At 35.9% G+C, this 16616-nt stretch overlaps 1 protein-coding gene across 1 annotated transcript; it reads left to right on the plus strand.

Moving 5' to 3' along the window:
* The first annotated feature begins 231 nt into the window (after positions 1–231).
* Positions 232–4101, plus strand: LOC104907706 (peroxidase 44). The gene is made up of 4 exons (XM_010696676.3): positions 232–923; positions 1429–1608; positions 1730–1889; positions 3499–4101. Exons 1-4 carry the CDS (start codon positions 510–512, stop codon positions 3903–3905), a joined length of 1161 nt encoding a protein of 386 aa, XP_010694978.2. The 5' UTR covers positions 232–509; the 3' UTR covers positions 3906–4101.
* The last annotated feature ends 12515 nt before the right edge of the window (positions 4102–16616 follow it).

Here is a 16616-nt window from a genome sequence, read left to right on the forward strand (position 1 = left end):
TATTCTTGTCTTGTAGGTACGTACATAACAAATATATTTGCTAGTTTTAGGTTCTAATCACAAATTCTTTTAATTATTCACCCGATCAAGTGCGTCATTCCTGGTCTTATTATTTCCATTTTTCATATGGCAAAGTCTTCTTTGTGACCTTAAAATATAATGATTCATGATCGACCCCTTCAATAAAATGGTTGAAAATTATATACATGAACCACTAGATTACATTCGTATGCAAAAACAAGCGAAGGCAAGAAGTGGAACAAGACAAAGCCGTCCTCTTGTAATATTCGATAGCACGTCTAATACTAACATCAATTAAGTCGTGCATGCCACACTAACTAACGATCTCCCATCAACTAACTTTTTTGCGCAAATTTGATTCTGTCCATTCATATATAAATTCTACGTACGCAACACAACATACCAAATATCTACCTCCAAATTTATTCACTAAATTCATTCACTAATTATTTGGAGGAGCTCCAAAAAAAAACAAAAAAAAGTTATCAATGAAATTCTCTCCACATTTTGGGTTAGTTATGGCACTAGCCCTAGGAGTGATCTTAATGTCAGCTCCAACAGCTCAGTGTTTTACAATGTTTGGCTTTGATTTTTCTGATTTTTTTTCTTTTGCTTCAAAACCAACATCGACTGATGATGTTATTGCACTATCACCTGGTCTTGCTCCTGCTCTTGCTCCTGCTCCTGGTCCAGGTTCGGCGTTGCGTACCTCGCGACGTTCCGGTCCATTTTCGTCTTCGTCGACTACTTCTACTTCTGGTTTGGTTGTTGGTTTCTATAATGATAAATGTAGTTCGGATGTTGAAGCCATCATCGAAGCTTTGGTTGCTGAAGAATTTGACTTGGATCCTACCATTTTACCTGCCCTTCTTCGTCTCCAGTTTCATGATTGTTTTGTCAAGGTAATTAACATCCTTTTCTTATAATCTTGTAACTAGATGTCTTCTAATAATGATAGAATGTGTGTCAAAGGACCAACTCAACCAATAGGTGAGAAAGGAGGGGTGGAGAAGATTCGAACCCGTGACTTTTTGTCACGCTGGCTCTTGATATCAATTATCATGTCAAAGAACCAACTCAACCAAAAGCTTAAGCTGATGGTTGAGGCCCCAGGAATAGATTTATACTCTATCAATGTAAAACCAAATATGGCGCTCCAACCATCAAATTAAACTTTTGGTTGAGTTAGTCTTTCGGAGGGATGAAACAAAAAAACATGTGTTTCGACGTACTCTTGCTAAGGTTATATGGAAAATATGAGTATATTTGTATTATTATACTTGGATAACTTCATGAACAATAATGCTTTCATCCCTATATAGTTTCATTGTTTTAGGATACTTGCTTCATAATTATCATAGTTAAATTTGTGTGACTAATTCTTCCATATGTTTCAACTATTTGAAGGGTTGTGACTCATCCCTCCTTATAGATGGGCCAACAAGTGAGAAGACCGCAGATTCTAATTTCAGCGTAAGGGGCTATGAACTAATTGAAAAATTGAAGGCCGCCATGGAAGAAGCATGTCCGGATGTTGTTTCTTGCTCTGATATTGTCGCCATTGCTACTAAAGTAGTTATCAAGTTGGTAAGTACAATATATATATACATATATCACTTTCATTCTTTCTTACTTCATCGATTTCCGATCTTTTTCAATTGCAACGTTTTCCTTATTCGAAAAGTTTGTCCTTGTGATTAAATTATAGGGAGGAGGACTTGATTTCCCGGTGGAAACAGGAAGAAGAGATGGACTCGTTTCGAATGCTGCAGATGTGGATCTTCCAAGCCCTTCCATGACAGTTGCACAAAGTGCAGCAGTTTTCGCAGCAAAAGATTTCGACATTGAAGAAATGGTTGTCCTTCTAGGTATTGACTATATTGAGAGTCTGTCTCCTTTTTCATTTTCGTTTTATTGTGAATATCACACATATAAGGGCCGACAAATTTACGAAACCAAACGTGATAAAAAGAACAAAATGGTATAGCCACAACCAATAATGTACTACAATATTGGACATTCTACCAACTATAGGATTGAATAATGATTTTGAGACCTTAACATACTAGCCTATATTATGCTTGCGATGCGTGCGTTAGTTTTAAATTTTGTTACTTTATTTTATAGGAAAAATTAACAATAGATGCCTGAACTTTGGGCGATAATTTTTAAAAGGTTTGAACTATTAATTAACCTGTGTAGGTCCCAACTTTAGGGGATCTTAACCTTTAGTGGGCCTCGGTGACTTAAAACTGATGATTTTTTTTTAAAAAAAATCTCACCTAGTTCCTACTTCCCTCCCTCAATTAACGCTTCTGGTGTGACCCAAGTTTTACAAGTTATGACCTATTAAGCCAGTTTCAAGTCACTAAGACCCGCTAAAAGTTAATACCCCTAAAGTTGGGACCTACATAGGTTAATCAATAGTTCAGACCTTTTAAAAATTATCACCCAAAGTTGAGACCTCTTTCGTCAATTTTTCCTATTTTATATTACATCCGTAGTATATTTACGATTGAACTGAAAATGTGAAAAAATTAATAAATAGGCGAATTTAAATATATTAATTCGCTAATATAAAAAACTAACAAAGGTTATGAGTGATTTTTGATATTAATCTTTAGTGAATGAATTTTGAGCAGAAAGTACAGAAATAATGAGTTGGTTTTGAATTAAACTGTATAAAAGGTAGTGAGTATTTCAGCCTTTTCAAGTGGACGTCAATATGTATCTTCTCTTTTAAAAAAATGGTCAAGATATTTTGTCAATTTAAATATTTTGATTAAAGTAGTTGATGCATGTATCATTTTTAACTTGTTTAGAATGAAAAGTTGAAATGAGAAAGAATTATTAAATTATTTTCTTTTGTAATTTTTTTCATTCTTTTCAATAACGGTAATTTAGTACTTTAAGAGAGATACAATCTTTCTCCCCCCTTCACTTATATAATAGAGATTGTCTCATTACAACTCTAGTATGAATTATCTTGCTTTAGCATAAAATTTGAGGGGAATATCTTGCTCATTCTATCATGATTAGATAAGATGGATCATGATTTACATAACCATCATCCAATCATCCATAACGACTAGCTCGATCTTAATTTCCTTGAATGATCTTGTCAAATGAGTTCATTGAGTTGGATTTGTGCTTCACATTCAATTATTTCCAATTCAAAGTAGTTTATGCTAACAGTCAATTTCGCGTATTTGTCAAGTTTGGGTAGGTCATGCTCTTATGTTATGTGCACTTTCATGCTATTTTTGCCTGATTTGGAACTGCATTTTCTACCAACAAGAGTTGGCTTAAGTGGTAAATAGCTTGATGTCGCTTGAGAAAGGTCTTGAATTCGAGCCTCATCGTATGCAGAAACTCTTGTTGGGAGCTTTGCTCCGGTGAACCGGGTGGGCAACCAAATTTTAATAGTTTTACGTGATGATAATGATGATACTGACCATATAAAATAACATACTATAGGTTATCACGCTGTCGGAATCGCACATTGTGGGTTCATCGAAGACCGACTAAGTCCAGGCAATAGCCAATTTGACGCAGATATGGACCCAAGCCTTCGTGCGGAGCTAACACAACTTTGTCCCGTAGGAGTTCCTAACAACAACTTCACTCCCCTTAATCAAGATCCAACTAACAACAACACCTTAGACAACACTTTCTACGGTCAGCTCATCCAAGAGCGAGGAGTTCTCTCACTCGACCAACTGTTGTCTCGTGATCCCGCAACTGCTGGAATTGTTGCAGCATTGGCACAAAATCGTACCTTGTTTGACATCAGATCAGCACAAGTCATGATTAAGCTGCAAGCTGTTGAAGTTCTAACAGGCACTGATGGTGAAATAAGGAAAGTTTGCAGCAAATTTAACTGATATAATATTTAAAACCCCCTATTTGACCATATTGATTTATGCTAAACTACTGCTAATGCTATTTATTTGTTGATTTGTTGGTTTCTTTTCTTTTGGACAATGTATTTCAAGTGATCTTCTGAACCATTGTTGGTTTCGATATAATATTGCATTCACGTTAATATATATGGAGATTTTGGTTACTCTTCGACTCTAATCCTTGGATATTCTCAATGGCAATCTTTGATTTGTAGATTTAATTATTTGCACAATATAGTTAGGTTGTTCTTTCAAGGTTTAGAAACAATTCCATGATAGAATAAGTAAAGATTCTTACTTGTTTTTTTCTCAATTTAATGTTACCCTTTACCATTCTTGACATAGGAAAACTAAGTCGTCACTAATCTCCTAAGGTAAAACTACCTAACTATAACACTAAACTAATAAAAGTGGCTAGCAAGGTCCAATGGTCATTTTTCCACAAAGACTAAGGGTTTGTTCTCCCCAGCTTATTTTCAGTTCAGTTCCGTTCAATTCAGATCAGATCAGTTCAGTTCAGTTCAGCTTTTGACAATACTTTTAGGCTATGTTCAGTTCACCTTATTTTTGCTTATTTCAGATCTAATCAGATCAGATCAGATCAGAAAAAATAAGTTCAGATCAGATCAGTTCAGATCATGCTTATATTTAAAAATCACTATATCTTTCATTACATATTAGTAAAAATTATAATAATTGAATATTAATAAAGTACTCATTGAGACGAATCAAACAAGACCCCACATGACTATATTTTTTTTATATATTGAGAACAATCTAAAAGATAAGATCTTGTTATCAGATCAGTTCAGATCAGATCAGATCAGATCAGATCAGAAAAAATAAGTTCAGATCAGATCAGATAAGTTCAGATCAGAAAATTTCAGGTGAACTAAACATAGCCTTACTCTCACATATCACTATTCATTTCAGTTCAGTTCAATTCAGTTCAGTTCAATTCAGTTCAATTCAGTTCAGTTCAGATCAGTTCAGTTCACTCCAGCTGTTTAATGCCGAAGAGAACATGCCCTAAGGGCCTGTTCTCCCTAGCTTATTTTCAGTCCAGTTCAGTTCAATTCAGTTCAGTTCAATTCAATTCAGTTTAGTTCAGTTAAGATCAGATCAGTTCAGATCAATTCAGTTCAATTCAGTTCAGCTCTTGACAATATTTTTACTCTCACATATCACTATTCATTTCAGTTCAGTTCAATTCAATTCAATTCAGTTCAGTTCAGTTCAGTTCTGTAATACACCGTATTTTTAGGCATTTATTGAGATTATTAAAAAAAATTATCTTCAAAACTCATTTCAAACTATTTTAAAATCACATTGGAGGGAACCATTTGGAGGAAAATATAGTTTGAATTTTAAAGGTTATTTTAGTAATTTTTAACAGTAGTTGCTCTTGTCATTATCTTATTTATTTAATTAGTTATTTAAACAAATATTTGATAAATAATTTTATAAAATCCAAAATTCATTTTTGGGTAATAAATTAGATTATACATTTTAGTATGTAATTTTCGGATTTTTTTTAAGTGTTTTTTGAAAAAAATCGATTTCTTTTAAATAAAACCGAAAACTTTAAATATTTAAAATATTTTGTTAAATCTTATAAAATCAGATTTTTATATAGTTTATATTGAGTTAGAAAGTATGGGATTTTAATTGATTTGGTAAGATTTAACAATCTCTTTAAAATCAAACAAAATTGATTTTAGGAAAGAATTTTTAAAGGGAAGAGTTTTTATAAAAAAACAAAAAAAAACAAAACAAAAGAACTTTAAAAATTTTGCAACATCCTACAAAGCTGCATGCAGCAGCTGTAGAATGCAGCAAAAATATTTTTTTGTTTTTTTTTTTTTTTTTGTTTTTTATAAAAACTCTTCCCTTTAAAAAATTCTTTCCTAAAATAAATTTTGTTTGATTTTAAAGAGATTGTTAAATCTTACCAAATCAATTAAAATCCCATACCATCTAACTCAATATAAATCTCATAAAAATATGATTTTATAAGATTTAACAAAATATTTTAAATATTTAAAGTTTTCGGTTTTATTTAAAAGAAATTGATTTTTTTCAAAACACTTAAAAAAAATCCGAAAATTACATACTAAAATGTATAATCTAATTTATTACCCAAAAATAAATTTTGGATTTTATAAAATTATTTATCAAATATTTGTTTAAATAACTAATTAAATAAATAAGATAATGACAAGAGCAACTACTGTTAAAAATTACTAAAATAACCTTTAAAATTCAAACTATATTTCCCTCAAATGGTTCCCTCCAATGTGATTTTAAAATAGTTTGAAATGAGTTTTGAAGATAATTTTTTTTTTAATAATCTCAATAAATGCCTAAAAATACGCACTTTGCTATCTAGGATCTTAATCGGTCTTTCCTCATAGGTTAAGGTCTCATCCATTTCGATAGATTCGGGCTGCAACACATGAGAAGAATAGCAGCTGCCTTATCCCAGGCTGCAAACGCCCCACCCCCGAAGTCCAATGAATTAGATGCATTTGGAGAAGTATTTAAGAGGGTGTCTGCTTCAAAACCCCCTTACTACAATGGGAAAGAGGACCCAGCTAGTCTTGAAAACTGGATTAGGGAATTCGACAAGCTTTTTTATGCCATCAACTGCCCAGAAGAGCTTAAGCTGAATAACGCAGTGTATTATCTGAAGGAGGAAGCAGATCTTTGGTGGAGCCAAAGGAAAAATGATTTGACGATTGAGCGCAATTTTGGGTGGACCGAGTTGAAAGAAGCATTAAGAACCAAGTTTTACCCTACACACTTAAGAAAGTAGAAAAGTATGGAGTTCATTAACCTTAGGATGGGGGCCATGTCCATTTCAGAATACTACAGTAAGTTCATAGAGCTAATGAGATTTGCACCTGAAGTAGTACCCACTGAGGCTCTTAAGGCTCAAAGATTTGAGCAAGGCTTGACCCTATCTTTGCAAGGAAAGCTCGAAGGAGCCACCTTTAGCACCCTTGATGAGGTTTTGGGAGAGCTGCCCACTTGTATGGGATTAGAGGGAAGGAACTAGAGGGAAACTCTTCAGGAGAAAAGAGGAAAGGGAATGGCAACTACCCGAACCAGGGGAATGAGAAAAATTTAAGGGAGGAAGCGAAAGAAGAGATGGAAGAAACCTTGGGGCTAGGACCAATGATCAGACTTCAAGGAATCAATCAGGCGGAGAGAGGCCCAAAAGGGTGTTCCATTGTAAGAAGTGTAATAAGAACCACCCAGGAAAAGATTGTGAAGGGAAGCCAGTGACTTGTAGGTATTGCCAAAAGCTAGGTCATCGTGAGTATGAATGTTACTGGAAATCTGAAGGAAAACCACCATTCCTCCCAGGATAACAAGACCATAGCTTCTAACCCGTCAAACCCTACTCAACAATCTGGGAGTGCTAAGCCAGGAAACGGGAATGGAAATAGTCAGACCAAGGGCGCATCTTTGCAATAAATGGTCGTGAGGCCGAGGCCACATCTGATGTGATAGCTGGTACTTTTTCTGTTAATTCTATGCCTGTTAAAGTTCTATTTGATTCAGGAGCATCACATTCATTCATGACTAGGACCCTAGGTGAACGTCTAGGACTAGTCAGTCCGAATACATTTCTGTCAGTTTTGCATTACCATCAGGAGAAGAATTGCATTGTTCTAAGTTGTATAGGCAGGTACCTCTACTTATAGCAGGAATAGAATTCCCGTCTGACTTGATTGAGTATGAGATGAAAGACCTAGATGTCATCCTTGGGATGGATTGGCTTGGAAAATATAAGGGTCATATCAATTGTGAGGCTCAAAAAGTAATTTTAACCGGACCAAACAAGGTTAGGGTGACTTACAGGAGGGAAGGGAAACAAAAGGGCCTACGGATAATTTCTGCCTTGCAACTACAGTCTTGTATAAAGAAAGGGTACCCATTGTTTATGTGTAGTGTTCAAGAAATAATGGAAGAGGTTGAACCTAGCAAGGTACCAGTGGTGAGTGAGTTTCCAGATGTTTTTCCTGACGAGATTCCAGGAATGCCACCAGTGAGAGATCTTGATTTCACCATAGACTTAGTGCCCAGAAAAGGAACCAATCTCTAAGGCCCCATACCGAATGGCACCTGCAGAAATGAAGGAACTAAAAGTCCAACTGGATGAGCTGTTGGAGAAAGGCTACATCAGGCCAAGCTCTTCACCATGGGTGCACCAGTACTGTTTGTGAAAAAGAAAGATGGGAGTTTGAGGCTATGCATTGACTATCGGGAACTAAATAGTGTAACTATCAAGAACAAATACCCACTTCCGAGAATAGATGATTTGTTTGACCAACTCAAGGGGGCTGGAATCTTTTCTAAAATAGACCTGAGGTCTGGTTATCATCAATTAAGGATTGCGGAGAATGATATCGCAAGGACAGCCTTTAGGACTCGCTATGGACATTATGAGTTCACGGTGATGCCTTTTGGTTTGACTAATGCACCTGCATTTTCATGGATTTGATGCATAGAACTTTCAGAACGTTCTTGGATAAATTTGTTGTTGTTTTCATCGACGACATTCTGGTTTACTCTAAGGATAGGGAGGCACATGAGGAGCATTTAAGACAAGTTTTGTCAAAGTTGAGAGAGCATCAGTTATATGCTAAGCTTTCTAAATGTGAGTTTTGGTTGGAGGAAGTTGCATTTTTGGGCCATGTGATCTCGAAAGAGGGTGTTTCAGTGGATCCCGCTAAGATTCGAGCTGTTACTGAATGGCCTACTCCGAAGAGTGTATCTGATATAAGGAGTTTCTTGGGATTGGCCGGATATTGCCGAAGATTTGTGAAGGACTTCTCTAGGATTTCGAGGCCTATGATTAACTTGATGAAAAAGGAGTGTAAATTTATTTGGAGTTCAGAGTGTGAGGAGGCATTTCAGAACTTGAAGAACAGTTAACTTCAGCACCAGTTTTAGCATTGCCAGATGAAGGTCAACAATATGAGGTTTATAGTGATGCATCGAAATATGGCTTAGGGTGTGACTGATGCAAAATCGAAAGGTGATTGCTTATGCTTCGAGGCAATTGAAACCTTATGAGGTGAATTATCCAACTCATGATTTAGAATTAGCTGCCATTGTTTTCGCCTTGAAGATTTGGAGACACTATTTATATGGAGTAACTTGTAAGATTTATACAGATCATAAGAGCTTGAAGTACATATTTACTCAAAAGGAGTTGAACATGAGGCAAAGGAGATGGTTAGAACTCATTAAGGATTATGACTTGGATATCCAGTATCATGAAGGGAAGGCTAACGTTGTGGCTGATGCTTTGAGTAGGAAGACTAGTCATTCGATTAATGCAATAATATTGCCAGATCAGTTATGTATGGAGTTTCAGAAGATGAACTTGGAAGTCATGGAGCTAGGAAGCGTAGAAGAACTACTAGGTGCCATAGCGATCCAACCTTCTATTCTTGATGAGATCAGGGAAAGTCAAGCTGGGGATGATAAATTGGAGAAAATTAAGAAGAAAATTCAAGAGGACCAAGCTAGTACTTCAAAATATTTGATGATGGCAGTGTGAGATTCAAAGGAAGATGGTGTGTGCCTCAGAATCAAGGGGATCTTAAGCAGAAATTGATGGAGGAAGCTCACAACTCACCATACTCAATGCATCCAGGGGGAGATAAGTTGTATAAGGATTTGAAGAAGACTTTTTGGTGGTCAAACATGAAGAAAGAAGTTGCTGAATTTGTGGCTAAGTGTCTTACTTGTCAAAAGGTAAAGATTGAACATAAGAGACCTCAAGGAATGGTCCAACCTTTGGAAGTGCCTAGCTGGAAATGGGACTCTATCTCAATGGATTTTGTGGGAGCCTTGTCCAAAAGTAAGAAAGGAAATGATACTATTTGGGTGGTAGTGGACCGTTTGACTAAGACCGCAGTTTTTATACCAATAAGAATACTTGGTCGATGGATCAATTGGCTATAGCCTATGTGAAGTTCGTAGTGAAGTATCATGGAGTACCAAAGGACATCATCTCTGATCGAGATTCTAGGTTCTTATCGAACTTTTGGCAAAGTGTGCAAAAAGCAATGGGGACCAAGCTACTGATGAGTACCGCTTTTCACCCAGCTACTGATGGGAATACTGAGAGAACTATTCAGACATTGGAAGACATGTTAAGATCTTGTGTAATGGAGTATCAAGGATCATGGAAGATTACTTGGATTTGATTGAATTCTCCTACAACAACAGTCATCATGCAAGTATTGGAATGGCACCGTTTGAAGCTTTGTATGGTCGAAAATGTCGAAGCCCGATATGTTGGAATGATATAAGTGAAACGATTGTACTTGGGCCAGAGTTTATCGAGGACACCGTGAAGCAAGTCAGGTTAATTCAGGAAAAGATACGAGCCGCCAAGATCGACAGAAAAGCTATGCCGATTTGAAGAGGAGGCATGAGGAGTACGAGGTTGGAGAAAGCGTCTTACTCAAAGTTTCTCCGACAAAAGGGGTAATGAGGTTTGGAAAGAGAGGAAAGCTAAGCCCAAAATACATTGGACCCTATAAAATTTTGACTAGGGTTGGCAAGGTGGCTTATCGTTTAGAGTTACCTAATGAGTTAAGCAAGGTACATAATGTCTTTCATGTGTCACAATTGAGGAAGTATATTGCAGATTCTTCTCATGTGTTGCAGCCTGAATCTATCGAATTGGATGAGACCTTAACCTATGAAGAAAGACCGATTAAGATCCTAGATAGCAAAGTGCGTAGTACTAGAAACAAGGATATAAAGTTATTGAAAGTTCTTTGGTCCCACCGGGCCCACCCTTACCCCGCCATTATTGCCGTAGCAGAATCACCCCCGACCCACCACTACAGCCAGATTGCCTTCATAGAACCAACCCCCCCTCCCCGAAAAACCCTTGAAAACCTCCCCCACCCCTCGAAATTCACCCCTTCCCCTCGAAAAAAAACTAGACTTGTCTAGTTTGTCAGTGGATGGGGAGATTTTTCGAGGGGAGGGGGATCTTTGTCTTCATCGGCCATGGTTCTTGGATGGATTTCGCAGAAGTGTGGCGACGGTTAGCATGGGATGCGGCGGAAAGTGGTTGTGTGGCCGCACAGCGGGCCGAGCGAGGGTGTAGCAAGATATAGAGGGACAGAGGAGTAGATAGTGAAGAGGAGTGTTTGAAGGGGACAGAGCAGAAGGAGAAAGAGAGGGAGCACGAAAGGAGAGAGAGAGGATGCAACGAAGAAGAGGAGGGGTGTGGTGCAGTGGTGGGTGGTGGTGTAGGGTAGGTGGCCCATGAGAGAGATGTAGAATTGGGGTAAAAGAAAGAAAGAGGAAGAGATGATAGATTGTAATTAACTCTCTCAAACTAATGGAAATTGGACATCATTAGTTATTAAGGGTATTTTATTTAAATAGTAATAGTACCGGGTGTATTTTTGAAACTATAGGGGGTTTTGCATGAATTTTAAAATTAAATTTCACAGCCACACCATGTGAAAAAACCGTAATATCTCTATTATATAAGCCAAGGGGGAGCTATGGTGTCTCCTAATAAAATGTATTTTTTATCATTGGCTAAATATATATATTTAATTGAATATTTAGATTTTGTATAATTATATCCTTTCCTAATTTAAAGATGGGTCCAAAATTCCAATAATAAACTAAATAAGCATTAACAACGTGACTTGCCATAATGAGAAAAATGGTTATTCAATAAAAAAATTACATATTTAATTTGACTACAAAACTTTACATCTAAATGTTTATCTCAATTTCTAGAAACTTTATAGATTACAGTAGTTTGTATGACAATAGTCATTAATCATACTTCTATAATTATATTTTGATAAAATTTATTAAGAATATACCCAAACAATCGACGCACGCATTGCATGCATAAAAAACTAGTATTATATAATTTTAACCCACAGAAACCGCTACTCAAAGTAGCAGTTTAATTTTAAAATAAACCGCTACTCGGAGTAGCGGTTTATAAATATAAACCGCTACTCGGAGTAGCGGTTTATAAATATAAACCGCTACTCGGAGTAGCGGTTTATAAATATAAACCGCTACTCGGAGTAGCGGTTTATAAATATAAACCGCTACTCGGAGTAGCGGTTTATAAATATAAACCGCTACTCTGAGTAGCGGTTTACCTGCGCAAAATATGGTAAGCATATATCAGTTTTCATAATAAACCGCTACTCGGAGTAGCGGTTTACAAAAAAAAAAAAAAAAAAAAAAAAAAAATTTTTTTTTTTTTTTTTTTTTTTTGTAAACCGCTACTCCGAGTAGCGGTTTTACCTAAGTTGAAAAAAAAAAAAATTCTCCGCACTTGTAAACCGCTACTGCAAGTAGCGGTTTTACTAAAAAAAAAAATTCTCGCGTGCCGTCCTACGTGGACGGTACGCAGGGAATTTTAGTTTTTTTGGGCATATTTTGGGAATTAAAACCCAATTTTGCATTATCCAAGGAAAAAATTCCAATTCTCCTTATATCTCCGTGCGTCAGAGACTATTTTTTAAAACTTTGCCTTGGGCCCAATAATATTAATGAACGCCTCTGCAATGTATTATCTACTTTGCTCATTCATATAAATCCTATACCTCCATTTCATTTTGCCAAGCGTTTATGCTCCCATAAGTCGAATTTTACATATAACGCACTAAATCCAAGTCATTTTCGGTCAATCCTAACTTCTCATAAAATTTCTAAGATCACAAATTTCCACTATCCCAACTAATGTCTCCTCTTTTTTTTTGATAGGAAGGAAAATGATTTCATTCAAAAGGGATAGCCCAAAAGCACTTACAATCGATTCCTGAAAAATCGAAAATTCCAACACAAGTACATAACACCTTAGAACTAAATACATATGTAGCAGATTAGATTAAAAATAGCCTTAATAAAAAATTCATCCGAAGCAATACAATATGTGAGTTCGCTCTGTTTTAGCTTAATTTTCTCTCATGCATAGTCTTTTGGGTGAAAATACTTCCATGGTCTTCTAGATTCTTACAAAGAATAGAGTGTTAGATCTCCCCCCTTCGTCAGATGAACAAAAAAAGAAATTGAATACACTAGAATAAATACAATCTCAAGGATGAGATATATTTATTGAAAACAATCAAAGGAATTTTTGGGGCTTATCACTGGTATGAACACCAGTGGAAGTATGGCTGCTTATCGGTCGAGCCGAGCCCGAATTGTGGTATGCTCGTCTTGTGTCCCATTAAGTTAATTTGAGCTCGAGCTGAGCTTGAAGCCTAAAGAGCCGAGCTTTGACCAAATTTAAACGAGTCGAGCTCGAACTGTTCACGACGAACATGCTTGGCTCTTTATCACCCCTAGTTTTTATATGTTTTCTTTGTTTTTTCGTTTTTAATATTTGAGATTTATAGTTTTTCTTTTAAACAATGAAATTATTAACTTATTATTGTGTGATATCTAGGTTAATATATTTATGTATATATAAATATATTATTTTTATATATAAAAGTATATAATTGAGCCTGTTCATGAGCTTTCGAGCTTGCGCGTTACCTAACTCAGCTCGACTCGTTAAAGTCTCGAGCCAAATTCGAATCCGAGTCGAGCACCATGAGTCGTGCTTTGACTGATTCGATCCCGAACTATTCTCGAACATGTCAGACTCATTAATACCCCTAAGTGGAAGCCCCTACATCTTTTCATAATTGAGGCCAAAAAGAAAAGAGATGAAAATAAAAGAAGAGAAGAAAAGGTAACCAATGAAGGAAAGACCTTCAAAAAAGTAGAAAAAATGTAGCAATAAATGTTAGTAAAAACTCTACCAAGGAGAAACTATAAAGGAAAAAAAAAAAACTCTCTCAATAAGAAACCCTTCAGGGAACTAGCAATCCTATTTTAACTAATATCTCCTCTTTAATAGGCTACGCTATTTCATCAACAACTTTCACAAATACTAAAGACTTAACATAGATTATAAACTAGTTTTTTTTGCCCGGGTGATGTCTCAGGTCAGTTACAACAAACAAATATGTTATTATTTTTAAATTTCATAATTAATTTTGCTACTTTTTGTAATTTTTTATCTGATGGGTTTTAAAATATACGCAAGTGCACGGTTAGTAGAAACTGGCAAATACGGGTCGATCCAAAGTGAGAAGAGTTCTACAGATTCATGCTCAATATTTACCTACTTCAAGAGAGAAAATTGATTGAAGAATTAATAACTAAACTAGAGTAAACTAGAACACAAAATGATATAAGTTTATCAAATAATTAAAAACCTAGGGAAATTGATCGGTCCACCATGCTTATACCAATCTAATCACTATAATATAGTTCAACAATACTTGGATTGTGGTTCAAATAAATAGAGTATCTCGTTAATCCTTGGTCAGGCATTAACAACTCTTAGATTAACATATGCCAGTACGGTCGCTCAACATAATCAAACCTACCTATTGTAACAAGCCTCTAATGAATACGATCTTTCGATTCTAATTCTTATTAGCTAAACATAACTCTTGGTATTGCGCAATTACATGAATTAAACAAGCATAACAAATCAACATGAATTATTCTACTTCAATCCAAATATCGAAGAACATCAAACCACAATAAAAAAAGGTATAAACATGGCTTCCCTCTCTAAGCCCTAGAAACAGACTACTCAGTCATGATAATAATAAACTCAATAAACATAATCAAAGTAAAAGAATTCATTAAATTAAGAAAAGTAAATATGAATACCGAATGATTGAGGAATAATGGAAACGAAATCAACGATCTCTATAATCTTCAAAGGTAAAAATTCATACAAAGCTAGAGAGAGAAAAACTAAGTGTTTAGCTGTAAAAACGTAGAAAAATAAGATAGTCTAATCGAAAATACTAAAAACTTATTATACTTTTTACAAAACCGGCTAAAAAAGGCAAAATAACCCGTCCCAAGAAACTGCCTGGTCGGGCGATGGTGATTGAAAGTTACGACAGAAAAGCAAATTGCGCAAGTGATTTTCTCCATTTAGTCGCCCGGTTGGCCGGGCGAAGTGAGTATGCTGGCAGATTAAGTTTCGTGACTCGCCCAGTCGTGCCAAACCTCCCGATCGACCGGGCGGATGTGTTTTCTAGTCAATTTTTCTGTGCAATCCAACCGAATCGCTCGTGCAAATCATCCGGATACTCCTTGGACATTGTGTGACCATTGGACTCCCATGTCGCGACTTAAATAAAGGCATCAAGTGCCTAATCTGCATCAAAACATGCAACACACGAAAAGAACTCCAAACGCATCAAATCCACAAGAAACGAGCTCAAAAGAGCTCAAATCGACTATCAAAACTAAGGGGATTGGAGTAAATAATCGATAAATAATAAACACATCATTATCCATTAAGAAATTGAAAAATTTACATAAAATGATATCAATATTTTCTTGTAAGTTACGTAATAAAGTGTGTTGGAGATGTATATACTTGTTTAAGTCTTTTTAGTTAATTATACTTATTAAAAGACTTCATAACATTTTATTTGAAATATTAGACAACAAAGTCATAGTGTATTGATGTTCAAACTCTTACTTTTCATTTCAAAAGTCACATGTTCGATACTTTGCACTTACACATTTTTTTAAAGTGAGGAGTACACAGACATAAAACGTTTGCATTGAAAATGTGAGGAGAGTGCCACATGACACATAGGCTTTCTTTCGTACGTCTTTTAATATATTTGTATAGATACAGTACAATAAGTAGTTAAGTCGAGATTTTGAAATCGAAATGCATGCCAATTTGCCAAACCTTTGATATTTGGCAAAAAAAATATTTATTGATATGAGTCACAAAGACAGTTGAAAGTAGGAACCTATGACATGCTACATATACATGGCAAATGTGCTCAAACAAATAAAAGGGTAATGGAGCGAGTAGAAGAATAGCCAATGGAAAAGTTCAAATTAACCATCAAAACAGATATATATAGAAATTCAATTATTCAAGTGGTGGACCATGACCGAGCTGCTATAGCAGTATAGCAGTATAGCCTATATGCCTATATTACTATTTTTGATGCTGTGTCATACCTTACATTTAAGGATAACATCAAGCCACGTACATCATCTTGATTCTAGAATAAATTAATCAACTAATACTTCTATAAAATACTGAAGATGAGGAGAGAAGGTATTTTATTTGTTAGAGTATGTAATATAGTTTGTATATTATCATCTCTGTATCTTTGGTAACAATAGATTAGTTTCCTTTGTATTACCTTATACGTAGCCTAGATTATAGGAAGTTGTTATGTATGTTATTTAAACCCTTTGAGGGTTAAGGAAAAGATTATGGAATAATCTTCTTTCATGGTATCAGCCTAATTTCGATCTTCTTCCGCTCTCTCTCTCTCTCTCTCTCTCTCTCTCTCCTTCCCCACGTCCGTTCACCATGGCCAAAGGCTCGTCATTCCATCCGGCCTTAGCCGTATCCAACATCAAAAACAACATCCCAATCACCCTTGATCTGGAACGTGTACAATACGGGACGTGGGCCGAACTTTTTAAAGTTCACGCACGATCTCATCGTGTTTTACCGCACATAATTCTGCCGGCCGAATACACTCCACCGTCCACGGCCGAGGAGAAGGAGTTATGGGCCACACTTGATGCAACCGTCCTTCAGTGGATATACTCTAC

The sequence above is a fragment of the Beta vulgaris genome, chromosome 4 (genome assembly GCF_026745355.1).
Source record: "Beta vulgaris subsp. vulgaris cultivar EL10 chromosome 4, EL10.2, whole genome shotgun sequence".
Taxonomy (NCBI): Eukaryota; Viridiplantae; Streptophyta; class Magnoliopsida; order Caryophyllales; family Amaranthaceae; genus Beta; species Beta vulgaris.

Bases quoted from the DNA above. Each gene is read 5' to 3' on its own strand.
- LOC104907706 (XM_010696676.3), top strand. From the start codon at position 510: ATGAAATTCTCTCCACATTTTGGGTTAGTTATGGCACTAGCCCTAGGA. The intron at 1,609-1,729 runs GTAAGTACAATA...ATTAAATTATAG, and splicing joins CTAAAGTAGTTATCAAGTTG to GGAGGAGGACTTGATTTCCC. The intron at 1,890-3,498 runs GTATTGACTATA...AACATACTATAG, and splicing joins AGAAATGGTTGTCCTTCTAG to GTTATCACGCTGTCGGAATC.